Source organism: Phascolarctos cinereus, unplaced genomic scaffold, assembly GCF_003287225.1.
Source record: "Phascolarctos cinereus isolate Bilbo 61053 unplaced genomic scaffold, phaCin_HiC Scaffold_4;HRSCAF=312, whole genome shotgun sequence".
Classification (NCBI taxonomy): Eukaryota; Metazoa; Chordata; class Mammalia; order Diprotodontia; family Phascolarctidae; genus Phascolarctos; species Phascolarctos cinereus.
Window position 1 is genome coordinate 393282732 of NW_027555847.1, and position 16083 is coordinate 393298814.

General features: G+C 36.5%; 1 protein-coding gene across 2 annotated transcripts in view; it reads left to right on the top strand.

Moving 5' to 3' along the window:
- The window catches only part of SDHA (succinate dehydrogenase complex flavoprotein subunit A), a 42485-nt gene that overhangs the window by 2899 nt on the left and 23503 nt on the right, over positions 1–16083 (top strand). Inside the window, exons 2-7 of one of the 2 annotated variants that reach the window (XM_020985676.1) lie at positions 7562–7651; positions 8806–8967; positions 9544–9687; positions 10097–10261; positions 13252–13400; positions 13663–13787. In XM_020985676.1, coding sequence (XP_020841335.1) covers positions 7562–7651; positions 8806–8967; positions 9544–9687; positions 10097–10261; positions 13252–13400; positions 13663–13787 — 835 coding nt within the window. The remainder of the gene's footprint in view (positions 1–7561; positions 7652–8805; positions 8968–9543; positions 9688–10096; positions 10262–13251; positions 13401–13662; positions 13788–16083) is intronic. The other variant, XM_020985677.2, reaches the window with a different exon arrangement.

The following is a 16083-nucleotide window of genomic DNA, read 5'->3' on the forward strand; positions in this document are numbered from 1 at the left end:
TCAGGTAAAGGTTAGGCTAAGTGGTGCTGAGATTCAGTTCTATTCCATAAACATTTTTTAAGCATCTGCTATGTGTCAGGTGCGGTATTTAGTGCTGGAGATAAAAATAAGAAATAGAAAAGACGGTTTCTGCCCAGAATAAGCTTATAATATAATGGGGGGAGATAATACATAAAAGGAAACTAGAAGTGGGGAGAGACACCAGGAGGCACTCCCCGAAGGACCATCTTGTTCTGTGGAGTTGAAGCCAATCAGAGCTGCAAATGCAAAGTGGAGTGAATTGAGTGAAGTTCTCTCCAGCTTTCAAATTATTTGGTTCTAAAATAGTTTTCAGAGGTAGAGAATTCTTGGTAGTTAGTGGGATTTAGGGGAGTCTTTCAGGGCTCTCATCATGCTATTTTGAAGAAAACTAATGACTGGAGGACAGGAAGATGAAGGTCTTTGAGTAAGCATCCCTCAGAGGGCTAGTAGTTGTAGGATAGTAAACAGTTTGGTAGATTTTGGTGAAGAGTTTTTAAATCATGAGATAAGGATTTTAGACTTTTAGAACAATGTGAACATATATGAAAGAGTGGGTTCCATGAGGAGCATGCTCTCTTGGTGATGGTAACAAGGATGAGTTTGTTGGGAGAGCAGGACTGAAAGTGGAGCGCCTGATGATCAGATGTAGTAAACCAAGAGAGAAGAGAAGAGCTTGAATTAAGGCCATGGCTATTACAGCTACTGGAAGTTTGATTATTGAATTTGTAGTTTAATGTGAGCACAAGAATATATATTTTTAAAGCTGCTACTCATCCACATGCTACCTAAGTACTCAGGTTTTCAGACTCAGGTCAGGGAAAGGGATGTAAGGACTTTGCAGTTAATTCGGTGTGTGGAGTAAGAGAAAGGGAAGATTTCAAGCTAACTCCAAGAAAATGAGTCTAGGTGGGTGGAAGACCAGTGGCACACCATCTGAAATACAGAATGAGAATTGGAAAGTTCAGTTTTTGTTCATGACAACAGTCAGTTGGAAATAACAGCATGATAATTCCATATCAAGGTTGGGAGTGTTCTAGAGTGTTAATTGAAACCATGAATGTGGATGAGCTCAACAAGAAAGATAATATAAAGATAATATAGAGAAAACCAAGTACAAAACTTGGGAGGTTATCCATGTATGTTAAATTGGAAGCAAATGATGCACTAGCAAAAGAGCAGAGAGATAGAGAAAAACGAGTTATCATTATATTAGAATAAGGTCCAGTTGTGCCATAGCATGCTAGATTAAATAATCTAATTGTTTAATTGACAATTATTTTTTCTGCTGTAGAAAAATTTTAAATTGAACCTACATATGAGATTTGGCTTATATTTGAACTAAAAAGATTAGACTAGCACTTACTGCTTATGTGACCTTAGACAAATCAGCCTCAGTTTCGTCATCTCTAAAAGGAGGAGGTTGGCCTTGGACGACTGATGTTAAAACACACATTGAGTTACATTTTGAATATCCAAGGGGGGGATTTCATCTTTTTGAAATCTGACTCTGCCATGCAAATTCATTATATAAGCCATAAACTTAAAATGTTGTAATATAGACATATGTAACTGTTAAGAGGTTACTACAAATGTATACACTTTTAGGGAGGTTATTCCTGCCTTGCTCTGCAGCTTACTAGTTTGGTATCATTGGTTTTGTGATTTTTAGCCTGTCAGCCTTGGTTTCTCTTTTTTGTAAGAAAAGTGAAAATTTTAATTCCTTACACCACACAGTTATGATGAAATGAGAAGATGTACGTGTAAAGTCTTTGTAAGCTGCTTACTACAAATTTTAGATGGCATCATTATCTCAGAAAGAATTTTTGAATCAGAATTCTGGACTGGCTTTTTTCTTTGAAGAATAGATTTTTTTTAATAAACGTATGAAGGTGGGAGGGGGAATAGAAAATTCACTTGAGATGATTGTGATGATGTAAGAAACAGAAGATATCAATAAAAATTTACTTAAAATACAAAAAGGATCATAACAGAATTGGATTTTCAGACAGACCCTAGGTATAGCCACCTTGCAGATCCATCTTGTAAATAAGTATCAGCATATTACACTACCAGATACCAGAAGCACTGGTTTCTTGTCCCACTATCACTAACTAGCAGTATAATCTCAAGAAAGTTACTCAATTTCTCTGGCCCTTTTTTTCCCTGTAAAGTAGGCTGCATCAGATATTATCTAAACTTAGCATGTTTTTATTATTCCTTGGAAAGACTTGGGCAATTGAAATGCACTGATAGTTCCAGTACCTTATTTTGATGAATACCATAGTTTTAAAATGCATTTTCAACATTTTTCTATAGCTGCTTTCATGTAACATAATTAACTGGTTTCAGTTAATGTCCACTTATATCTTTTCCTAAGGAATTTACTTGATAGGTGACAAAATCTTCGTGTTTTTTAATATAGTTTTCTTTTCAGAACATAACCCTGTATTACCGGGTAGTTTCTCCTAGGGGAGCATTGATCTAGTTACATAAGTATAACAAGTAGATAATCAAGTTAAGAGAGAAAAGTTTCTGAGTTTCAGATTCTTGAAGCCTGACTCATTAAAATTTTTCTTTTACCCATGCAACAGTATTTTACAACATAAGAGCAGCCTGGCCTAGTGGAAAGAAAGTTGAGTTCGAAGTCCACCGCTATGAGTTTTCAATTCTACCCCATGTGTGACCATGATCAAATTACTTACCTGCTCAGAACCTCAGTTTCTTCATCTGTAAAAAATGGATAATAGTATTTGTACTACCTTTCAGAAAATTGTTGTGAGGAAAGCTCTTTTCAAACTTGAAGTGGTATATAAACGTGAGATGATTATTAACATTATTCAGAAAAGCTCAAAACAGTTGACAAGCATTTATTAAACACCTGCTGTGTACCAGGCACTGTGCTAAGCACTGAGGATACAAAGAAAGGCAAAAACAAAAAACCACCAGTTTGTGCTGTGAGGGACTTAACAATCTAAAGGGATAAACAACATGTAATCAACTGTGTACAAGCAAGATATGTACAGGAAGATTGGACATAATCAGCAGGGATAAGACAGTAGAATCACGCAGGACTTGGAAAGATTTCTTGCAGAAGGTGGGAGGTTAGCTGAGTCTTGAAAGAAGCCAGGAGGCAGAGATGAGGAGAGAAAGCATTCCAAGCATGGGAGACAGAGAGCCAGTGAAGGTGCTCGTAACCAGAAGATGGAATGTCTTGTTCAGAAACAACAAAGAGAGACCAGTATTAACTGGAGCTTGTCGAATGAGGATATGGCATAGTTAGAGCTGCACTTTAAGAAGATCCTTAGTCTGCTGAGAGGAGAGTTTACTGGACCAGGAAAGGCTTGAGGCAAGGACAACAACCAGCAGGCTGTTGTAGTAATCTAGGCCTCAGGTGATGAGGGCTTGCACCAGGATGGTGGTAGTGTTAGTGACAAAAGAGTGTGTCTGTGAGAGGCTACAAAAGCAGTATGACAGAGTTTGGCAACTGTTTAGATAGGGGCAGTGTGAAAAGGGTTGTGAGCCTAGATGACTGAGAGGATGGTGTTATCTTTGGCAGCACTGGGAAAGTCAGGACTTGGGGGGAAAGAAAATTAGTTCAGTTTTGGACAAAATATCTCATTTATCCTTCTGAGTTTCATAAAAGAATGTTTCTTTCCTTCAGTATTATATTTCTTCCCAAAATGCATTTTAAAAAAAACTATTAATATGGGAGTAAGAAGAAATCACTGTTTTCCATAATTTGAGTAATGTATTTCTGTTTTCCCTAGATCATATTCTAATATGCCATCTGTCCTATCCATTCCTCATTCTACTTATTTTTGACAACATTGCTTTCAAAACCCTAGCATTTATAAGAAGTCTTAGCTCATTCTGCTGTTAGTCTTTGACTCAACTGAAACAGTTGTTTCTGAGGTTACCAGTGATCTTTTCATTTCCAGATCTCTGACCTTTTCTGGATCCTGATCCTTTTTGATTTTTTCTTTTTGTAGCATTTGACACTGGTTTCAGTTATTGTTCACACACGTATTTTCCTAGGAAATTTACTTAATACCTGACATAATCTAAAGGCTTCCCTTCATGTTTTATGTAGTTGGGTTTTTTTGTGTTTTTGTTTTGTTTTGTTTTGTTTTTTCCCAGCACATATCCTCTATTCCTGTTCACTCCACCCCAGTCCTACTTCCTTACTGGATTACTCTTGCCTAGATGTATTTTAATGACACTCTTGGTTCTCCTGCCTTACCTTTCTGGGCACTCGGTTTAATAATCATTATTTATGCCTCACCCCTTTACTGTGAGTGTGTCATAAGGGCTCTATCATGGACCCTCTTCTTTCCTGCTACATATTTTCTTGGTGGTTTCCTCAATGCTTATGGGTTCAGCTGCCATTTTTTATGAAGATAACTCCCAGGTGTGACTTTCCATTTTTGGAACTCCAGTCCTACCTGTCCAACATAGGAATCAAATGTAATATGTCTGAAATAGAACCAAGAGACATCTTCAATCTCTGTATTCACTTAATTGCCAGGTCTTTTCAGTTCTGCCTTTCCAACATCTCTTGCAAATCCTCTCTCTACTCACAAAGCCACCATCTTACTTCAGGCTCTCACTACCTTTTTCTGGGACTAATGCAATAACTTTCTGATTGAGAGATTCCCTGCCTGAGCACCTACTACAGAGGAAGTTAGTGTCAAAAAGAAAGGCCCTGAATGCTGAAGGGGGAGATCACATGGGTGACTGCTGAACCACAGGGACAAAGACTTCCCCTTCATCCGTTTTCCTCCCCAGTCATGGACTTTGCTAACTGTCATTTACACTACCTCACTCTGTTCCTGGTTTGGCATTGTATTTTGCCACAGCCTGCCTGCCTGCTGATGCTACCTTGAAGCTCACAGATGGCAACTTTTAGTGGTACAAGGCTGATATAGGCAATGCCAGCCTTATGCTGGTGCAGTTCTTTGTGCCGTAATGTGGAGGTTGTAAGAGGCTTGCCCCAGAATGTGATGTCTCAGCAGCCAGGCTAAAAGAATGGTCCCTTTAGCAGGGACTATACTGTCAACTCAAACCCCTCTAATAATTATAGTCAGTGGCTAACTCACCATGAAGATATTTAGAAATGGTGATTAATCAGGTGCCTTTGCTGGTTCTTGGACTGCTAGTGGAATTGTGAGTTGTCCGAAGCAGCAGTCAGGACCTGCTTCTGTTGCTCTTGTGACTAGAAGAATTGGAAAAAGTTCATTAGTAATAAAGCTGCTTCTGTGGTGGGTTTCTTCAAATATTTATTTCAGTGAAGCTGTCATAGTAACAACTGACTGGTAACAAAATAAGTGATTATCATTTGGAGAATGGCTGAATAAATTGTGGTACATGAATATAATGGAATATTATTGTGCTAAAGGAACAATGAATATGATGAATATAGAGAGGCATGAGAAGGCCTGTGTTAACTGATGCAAAGTATAACAGGCAGAACCAGGAAGTAGGTTGGTAAACTTTGGTATTATCTTCAACTTCTCACCCTCACACCTCACATATCCAATCAGTTACCACATCTTTTTGTTTCTACCTCTACAATAACATCCCTAGCATCTGTCCCCTTCTAGCCAATCTCATGGCTATCAGTTTATTTCATTCTCATTTCTTTTGATATTCCTACATCAACTCTCTCTTCAATCACTCCATCTTCTATACAATATCTAGCAAACAGTAGGTGCTTAATAAGTGTTTATTGACTGACATAAATGCCAACGTGATTTTTCTAAAGTGCAGGTCTGACCATGTCACTTCCCTACTCAGTAAACTTCTAATAGCTTCCTTTTAATTGTGGAATCAAATATTTTTATCTCATCCTTCCTATTAAAATTTCTTGTTTGTATATATACATTAGCAGTCCTATAACATGTAAATGTACACACTGAAGCACTTGCTCATGAAGTTTTTACTGGTAGGAATGTGGGACCAAAAAAGCCTGGAGAGCTCTGGCTTCATGAAATACTTTAAAACGTGACAGGAGGATCTTTTAAGGATACAATAAGGATCACAAGATTATAGATTGAAAATTGAAAAGGGACCTTAGAGACCATCTCCATAGGCTCCCAATATGGGTGAGACCGCCCCCTGGGGGGTAGCCTCAGGTGCAGTTGGGAAGTGTTGAATAAAAATAAGGGTTAACCTAATCCTGGAGAGGCACTAAGTATTCTTTTTTTAAAGGGAGCAGTAGGCCAAATAAATTTGGGAACCTCTGAGTCCAATCCCTTCATTTTACAGATGAGGAAATTGAGGTCCAAAGAGGTGAGGTAGCTTGCCTAACTATGAATTGTGGCTAATGCATCATCTAGCTAATAATAACAGTCAGTAATAAAGGTAGGATTTGAGCCCAAATACTGGGACTCCAAATCCACTTGCCTTTTACTCAGTGCTGGATTGCTTCTCAGTTATGTTGACATGCATCAGTTAGACACAGAGAGGAGTTACTCAAGTTTTTGTCCCCTTTTTCCTATTTTAAACGACCTCAAAGTTATAGAAATCCTGCCTGCCCTCAAAAAGAGAAAGGAAGGGGCAGCTAGGTGGCTCAGTGGATAGAGTGCCAGCCCTGAAGTCAGGAGGACCTGAGTTCAAATCTGGTCTCAGACCAAACACTTGACACTTACTAGCTATGTGACCCTGGGCAAGTCACTTAACCCCAATTGCCTTTTAAAAAAAAAAGGGAGAAAAGAATGAGTATTTATCAGTAAGTTCTGACTGTGTACCAGGCACTGAGCTAAGTCAGCACTTTATAAATGACCTGGGTTCAAGTACTGTACTTGCTGCTAATTTGCTCTGTAACCTTGGGCAAGACTTAATTTGGGGGCTCCGTTCCCACATTAAAGTGAAACGGCTGGGCCACATGATTTCTAAGGACTTTTTTCTGCCTAGTGTTAATATAGATGGTGGCAGAGCTTGAGGTAATAACTAGTTTTCTTGATGTCAAGTCCAGTGTTCTTTCCATTATACAGCTTCCTTCTGTGAAGCTTGAGCATAAAGTCTGAAAAGTCTCAATGGGATATGTTTTTCCTCTTTAACCTGTAAGGGAATGTCAATAAGGAATGAAAATAAAAGCCTTGCTCATTTTTTTGATCAATAAACCTTTACTAGACAGTAGTCACATAGTGTTTCAAATATCTTTCAAAGAGAAAATAACAGATTTTACTAACTTTGTAGTGAAATTCCTGGAGGAAAATAAGGCTGACCACAATCAGAACTTTTCTCAGCAATGGCAAAAGGGAGTAGGATCTAGGTTATCCAAGTTTTTGTTGCCTTTGGCCCTTTTAAATGACTTGATCAAACCCTACTACTCCCGAGTCTCTCAAACATTCAAAGTTATGATAAGAAGGACGGAGTACTAAATGAGAATGAGTGAGAACTAAGTGGAGAAGTTAGCTAGTAGGCTTAAAGAATAAACAGTTTGGGGTTAATTTTTTTTTCCTGTAGCTTTTAAAATACATAATTTATTAACAATATCTGTTCCTTCAAAACTCTTAGTATTTTCACATTTGTATTTCAGCAGTGGCCAGCAACTTTCCAGTCCAGCATTCGAAGTTTTCACTTTACCATCAGTGGAGGAAAAAGGTCATCAGCTAAGGTTTCAAGTTCAGTGAGTTCACTTATTTTTGTGTTGTTGGTGTATTGTAATATTGCCCTGGAATTAGTTTTTATCATAGTATCGATTGTATTGGTGCATATATGAATTTGACGGGATAGGGGTGATGTATAGATCTAAAAACTGAAAGATCACAGAAATAACAGATGAAGATAATTAAGTAAAACTACTTAGAGCTAGTTTTACTTTGAGGATTCACATTGTTGCTTGTTTAAAAGAATAAGTTAATAAATCAGTGAAATTGGGCACATCGTATTTAATGTTTTCAGATGCCTCAAAGGATGAGTATTAAATTATTTCATAGTTACATACAAATATCACTGATTTCTACAGTGTGAAAATGCATGGCTTCAGTTGATTAAAAGTTACTTCTCACTTGTTTGGCAAAATGATGCCCCAAGAGTTGATTATTAGTCATTTCTGGGAATTATCAAAAAATGCTAATATAACTTTAGGATGAATCATTTAATAGACTCTTTAAGACAGATTAGTCAATGTGCAGTTTCATTGCATCTCCCTCAAACATGGTTGGGTTTCGTAGTAAGACTCAGTTTAAGATAGTTTTGTTGATAATTCTCCTGTGGGGAAAAGGGACAGTAGCAAACAATGAAGTTCACATCATGGGGATTCCAGCAGATACTAGAGAATAGTATGTTAAATTGCTGTAAGTAAATACTTTATGCACAGTTTTCCCACAAAAATTAAAACCCCATGGTTAAACTTCTTGTATGTAAATTTTAGATCACTCTGGTTGAGGATATATTTAGTATTTTGACACCTCAGCTCCTGAAGGTTTCCTGGTACACACCTTTTCCCAGTGAGGGAGAGAGGTTAGTGGTTTCTTTGGGGGGGATTATTTTTCATGCTCAAAATACTTATCACATCCTTGGTAGCACTTTGTTATCCTGAAAATGTTTAGTATGTTTACTGAATTTGGTGATTATATGAACTCAGATTTATGTAGCAGTTTAAGGTGTGTAAAGCTTTGTTCACATCAGTCCTATTCAAATAGTTTATAAAATTCACAGGGATTTTTTGGTTTGTTTCTTAAAGGCTTTTAATTCAGATAGTCACTGAAATACACTAATAATTAAGATCTTAACAGCATAATGAATCTACTATTTAATAGGTTAACTTTTCTTTTCTAGATTTCCGCAGAGTATCCTGTAGTAGACCATGAATTTGATGCCGTGGTAGTAGGCGCTGGAGGAGCAGGTTTACGAGCTGCTTTTGGACTTTCTGAAGCTGGGTTCAATACAGCATGTGTTACAAAGCTTTTCCCCACCAGGTCACATACTGTTGCAGCACAAGTAAGGGAAACTAGATAGCTAAACTTTAAATCTTTAATAGAATGAATTTGGAACTAAAAAAAACATTTTCCATTAGGAAAAATCTCTAAGGGGAGGTCAGTACAGCACTAACCAGCCAGTTGTTCATTTTTATGATTACCTGGTATTAACCATGTTTAATCCATGTATTTTTGAGGGTTTTTTTGTTTTTTTGGTGAGGCAGTTGGGGTTAAGTGACTTGACCAGGGTCACACAGCTAGTATTATGTGTCTGAGGCTGGATTTGAACTGAGGTCCTCCTGATTCCAGGGCCAGTGCTCTATCCTCTGAGCCACCTAGCTGCCTCTAATCCATGTATTCTTTAGTTGATGTTCATGTAAACATGTAGACTCATTATACCATAAGGAGTGTTTTGCCATAAACTGACAAAAATACTAAAATATGCACAATGCCAGGAAGAATATCTGTGAATATCATCAAGTTAAAATTTTAGACTTTAAAAATTACGTTTCTGTTTAGAAGAACAAAAGGATATTCCAGTAAAATTAGATTGGTGGATATTGTGAATGACTTTTAAGAAAATTTTCTTTGTTTTTAGGGAGGAATCAATGCTGCTTTGGGGAATATGGAAGAAGACAACTGGAGATGGCATTTCTATGACACTGTGAAAGGTTCTGATTGGTTGGGTGATCAGGATGCAATTCATTACATGACAGAGCAAGCACCTGCTTCAGTAGTTGAGGTAAGACAAAAATTCATTATTTTATGTTGTTTTCTTATTATGTTACTGCATGCTGTTATCCTATAGTATATTATTAACTCCTATTAATTTAAAACAAGGATATTTATTAAATATTTAAGGTATAAAAAGATGATTAGTCAGGGAAGAAATAATGAATTGAGTCAACAAAGAAATATTTTCTCTATTAACTTCATAATTTATCTTGAATAATAAGATTGTTCTCTTCCCCCTTTGTTGTCTTTCATTGACATCACTGAATAATTAACTAAAACATTAACATTGGAATGATTTACCTGTTCTTTTCCTGAATTTCTACTGAGTTGCTTAGATTTGTTTCTGTTGCAAGTTGTTTATGGATTTTGTTGAATGCTAAAGCTGAAGATAATATTTTTTGGGAACATTCTTACAGTTGGAAAATTATGGCATGCCATTTAGTAGAACAGAAGAAGGAAAGATTTATCAACGAGCTTTTGGTGGACAGAGCCTAAAGTTTGGGAAAGGAGGACAGGCTCATCGATGCTGTTGTGTGGCAGACAGGACAGGCCATTCCTTGTTGCACACTCTGTATGGAAGGGTAAGAGAATCCCTGAAATGAGAGCCAGCCATAGGCTTAGCCAGACTGCCAAAAGGGTCCAATGTCTATGATACAAAAAGTGGTTAAGAATCCTTATATTAGTGACATAAGGGGGCTTGGATAAAAATATATGAGTGATTTAGAATAAAATTGCAAAAAACTACTAGAAATATAAAACGATTTATCAACCTTGTGTTTATATAGTGGTTTCCAAAAATTTTTTGGTGACATACCTTTAAAAATGTTGGGAGTATGTATCATCCGTATGTATTTATGAATTAAAGACATGTACTATTCCACTAATATATGCATTACAAAACAGATGCAAGAATAGAAATTAGAAAGAATCAGATAAAAAAATTTCTTGTTTTATTAACAGTACAAAAATCTTTGATCTCACTACAGTACTATTATTGGTATGTTTACTGATATGCTTCATTATTTTTAAAAATCTTGGTTTAATACTTTGTGATACAGTGATCCAATGGTCTGGTTCTGAGTTCAGTTTATTTTGATGCTTAATGGTTATCAGCTGAGAAAATATACTTCACAAAGATACATAGATTCAGAATAAAAGTCATGCTTTGTTAGCTCTGCTAGTTACTAAGTTATGATACTAATTTTTCAGCCCCCTCTACCAGTTATGTAATTGAAATGCAATTATACAGTTGAAAACTTGTGAATATATATCTTCCCTGTTGTTAATCAGGGAAACTTGATGCCAGTAGTTTGTTGTTAGAAATTATTCAGAAGTTCTCATTTTTATTTTTTAACAATTGGGTTCAAAATTTACTGAAACTTCATTTGAAAGATTTTATTAACAGATTACAAAATTCTGGCTTGTGTGAGTGTGGGTGTGGGTGTACACATACAGTCTTTCTGTGATGAACTTTGTTTTTGACAGCAAAAACTTAGTTTTTAAATCTCTTGCTAATTGAGGTAGCGTCATATCATTATTAGCTGATATCTCAAGGTACAATACACACTGAGCAAAATTAATCATTAATAATAGTAATGGATGTTACCCATTTTTCAGATAATCTTGGTCATTTCGAATTTGTTTGGCTGACTTCTTGTCATATTTCATTAGATCATGGTTTTTTCCTTGTCATCCTTCTGTGAAGACCTAATACTAGGAGTAAGAGAAGCATCAGCTTTGCCATTTTATTGTTCACTTCTCTGTTGAGTGCCTACTGTGTGCCAGGCACTGTGCTGAGCTTCTTTTCATGTTAGAAGCATTATCTTCAATCTGCAGTGTCTTTACAAGAATCTTTTTTAGCCATTTTCCATTTTATGAGAATTAGTGTAGTTAAAACTAAGCAATGTAATCCATTAATACTCTTAAGTGGCCATGTATAAATTATAATATATCGAACTATGCGTAAAGTGAACAAATGAGTGACACCCCTCCATACTGTGGTAACCCCACTCTATCCTCAGGAATGTATGTATCAAGCAAGCAATAAAAATTTATTAATCACCTGCTATGTCCCTGGTGCTATGTAACAGAAGTGACTAGGCTGACATGTAGACCAAGCGAGACAAATCCACGTATTAAAAATAGTGGTATTGCTTAATTTTTTGTTCTTTTTATACAATTATAAATATAAGTTCTAATATTTTCTTTCCATATCTTAGTTGATACCTACAAATACTTATATTAGCTATCATTAGCTACCTTTTATTTAATGACCTTATACTTATTTTATATGTACTTATATGTGTATATTTTGTTTTTCTTGATAGAATGTAAGTTCTTTCAGAACAGAGCTTATTTTCTTTTTTGTCTTTATATCACCAGCACCTAAAACAGTGCTTAGCACATAGTAGGAACTTAGTAATGTTTGTCGATTGATTGTCAAGTAAACTCCACTTTGGAGACCATTATTAGAAAGTTCTCGTACTGTGAAAAGTTACATTCAAAACAACAATTTTTTGTTGCTTCATGGATTTTCTTAGTAAAAGTTTGGGGGTTTTTTGATCAGTAAAAATCAAGATTCAAAAAAGTATTTTAAGATTCTTCTACCTCTCAGCACCTAAATTGACTTGTGTTGCAATATACTTTCGTTAAATATAAAATAAATCTTTATAGATTGTAGAAGAATGGAGTTATCTGTGTTCAACTCAATTTTTATTAATCCTCTGCACCTTTTTGAGGTCAGATAAGTAGATAGAGGGCTTGAAATTTTCAGTTCGTATTAAATGGCAACTACAATTTTCACTCTGCCACTTACTTGAGTACTCCAGCTACATGCTTTGATGTCTGTAATATACTTTCTGTTCATACCCTCTTACCAGTCAGGTGAAGGTCCTGTACCAGCACTAGGAACTTTGACTAAAGGTATTAAGTTAAGTTTGCTTGTCAGTGACATTTAACTGTATCCAATTCTGGATCCACTACAACTCCTGTAATATTTCCAGGAATACCTTTGGATTCTAGGTCAAATTTTTTGGCCCTCCTGAAACTATGAGAAGGAAACAAGAGAACAAGGTTGGAAGGGGAAAAGGGAGAGTGTATACTACTATGGTGTTGTTGACGTGAGTCTTAGGGGAACAACAGATCTAAAAATATCTTTAAGCAGAGTGGGCAGATGCCTTTTTAATGTAGAAATAATTAACCTCCAACAGTCTAGGAGACTCCAAAGTAGTGCTTTCCTTTTTCTTAAGATGTCCATAGTTCATAGGATTGAAAATAATAACTTTTCTGCAATATAGTATTGTTATCTTGTTAATGTGTCATACTTGAGATACCTCTATTTTGAAAGAATTCCTACCACAGGTCCCTTATCTAGCCATAATATTGTTCCCATGTGTATTTTCTCTAATTTTAGTAGTGCCATATAAAATTCATGCTGGACAAATTCAGCAGAAAGCCCTAAATTTAATTACTGCCTCATCTGATCCAAATGAGATGTAGGCTAGTACTAGTAACATTTTTAATACATTTAAAGTGCAATTGCAAGTGTTTTAATAATATTTTTCATTTTTAGTCTCTGAGGTATGATACCAGTTATTTTGTGGAGTATTTCGCCTTGGATCTCTTGATGGAAGATGGGGAGTGCCGAGGAGTGATTGCGTTGTGCATAGAAGATGGGTCCATACATCGTATAAGAGCAAAGAACACAGTTATTGCAACTGGGTAAGACTATGAAAACTGTTTCAGGTAGAGAAGGAGATTTTGTAATTTCACTTATAGAATCATAGAGCTTAGAAGGACACCTAGAAATCACCTGGTTCAACTCTACTTTTATAAGTAAAAATAAACTTAACCAAGATCACATAGCTATGTGCTATGTAGGTTAAGTACTACAGTACCCTCTGTTATTGCTTACATTACTAGGAAATATTAACTGTTCTGTATTATAAGTCCCTTCCTAATATCTTCCAAATATGTTTTCCAGGGGTTATGGGCGTACCTATTTCAGCTGTACTTCTGCTCATACAAGCACAGGAGATGGCACAGCTATGGTTACACGAGCAGGCCTTCCTTGTCAAGACTTAGAGTTTGTACAGTTCCATCCCACAGGTATGAAATAACTAAGGTTAATCACACTTAGGATAAGCTTTTAAAAAGACCATTTAATATACATTAACTTAATATAAATTAATAAAGATTAACTCTTAAGTCTCAAGGATTTGCAAACTCATAAAGACCTTCTTCTAGCATTGGGATTTTAAAAAAAATACTCTGATATAATTTATCCATCATCATTGGGTAATAAAGGTTTCCAGAAGAATGCAAATTTACTCAATTAAATGCCTCTAAAATGTTTTATAATTTCCTGTCCTATTAAACATTGCATATTTATCTATGATGAACATATAATTGAAACTCTCTTGGATGAGTTAGGGTCATCATGAGTTGTTATGTTATTATGCCCTGCTAGAATAGTGATTCACTTCAGGGGCTATTTTCCGCTGTAGTAAATGGCCTCAGATTAAAATCATTTTTCAAATTCTTGTGTTTACTTTTTATGCTTGCTCTGGTTCCTTCAGTATCAGGCTGTACATTTTGTTGCTGTTAGTATGCCTTTCTCCTAATGGTGACATCTGTAATTTTCATAGCATTTAGAGTTGGAAGACACCTTGGAGATTATTTATTCCTCTTCATTTTATAGGTGAGAAAAATGAGGCCCAGAGAGATTAACTGATTTCCCAAGGCCATACGGGTAGTAAAAAGTAGAGCTGGGATTTGAACCCAGGCCATCTAACTTCATATCCAGTTTTCTTCCTATTTCATATATGAGAGTAGAGGACGTATCTTATCTGAATTTTGTACATTCCCCAGCAGTTAGCACTGTGCTTTTCATATAGGTATTTAATAAAGATTTGGTGAAGTGTATTGAAGCTAATCAGATCAACACATTTGATTACTTACAGTGTTTAAAGCAGTGGAATATACAAAGTATAAGGACAGGTAGCACACAGAAGGCACTGGAGGTTTTTAGGCTTCAGCCTCTTAATAGGTTCACTCTTGATCTTGTCATACAGGAAGGCAGCTTCACAGGGATTAAATAAATTTACTTTTTTCTAGTCTAGCCTTCTCAAAAGAGGGTTGCTGATAATGGGAGCACCACCAGCTCCTACAGTATTCCCTGATCACACTTCTTGCAGGGGCAGGCAAGAATGGTAGGAGCTACAACTCCTTACTGGTCCAGTAAGCCTCAGTGGGGGCTGGTTGAGACAAACACAGATTCCCCCCAAGTCTTGATGGGGACCTATCAAGGCAGGTACGTGCATTCCTCTATGCCTTACCCAAATCCCAAAATGGGTTCCCCACTTACTGATCAATGCTCTGCTGATTTATAGAGAAGCACACAAAGAAGGCAATTTGCCAGCATTAACCTCATAGGTTAACTTCAGCAATATCATCATGACCTAGCACAGCACAGATGTACATTATGTCACTCCAGTATCTCTGCTGTGACTGTGCAGTAGAAATTGTTTTCAACCATAATTCATGGGAAATATTATCTAGGATCCTGGAACTATTATCTAAAAAGAAGTAACAAAATCCTCCTTACTTAAACAAAGAAATTTTTTTAAGTTCTTGTCCTCAGGGAGTTTACAATCTAGTTGTTTTTTGAACAATGTTAATAATATTTAACTGTCAGCTAGACCAAACTGGCCTCTAACCTGTGGGTGGCCAGAGCAGAACAGAGCAGGCTAGAGACAGGAGAGTCAGGAATCAAACAGAAGTTTAATTTCAAAGTGAGGGAAAAGGCTTGCAAGCCAAGAAGGCAGATTAGACACATGTGCCTGGGCCAGCATGGGCGCGGGTGGGTGGGTGGGGGACGATGATGTGGCTTCTGCTTTAGTGTGGCCAAATCTCAATACTTAGACTAACGGCTGTGCAGTCAGCTATAGCCCTGACAATGAGGGGTAATAGCAGCAATGTGACAAAATTTAATTCATAGCAGGGTTTCATGACTAGAACATGGATACTCCAGGTGTTTGTCAGAACTCAGAGAACACCTGGTGCTGGTCCAAGCTATGCAATAATTATGTATGTAATAGTTATGTGATTTTGCTGTGGCTGAGATCATCCAGAGGGTGAGAGCAAAGGATTGTTGTTATGCCAAGCTCAGGACACAGCTTGCTTACTGGACCTTAGCTCTGGAAAACAAGGTGTCTTCTAATATCTTGATACTTTAATGTGCTTAGTAACTAGAGCAAGTTCATCCTTTTTTTGGTCATTTTGTCTAATAAATAGTCAACTGTTCTGTTCACATTTTTAAACATTTAGGAAATTTGGTGATTTTGGCTATTCTTTATCTACTAAGAAGTCAAACTTCTAAATTCTAACACAACTTTTGAATTCT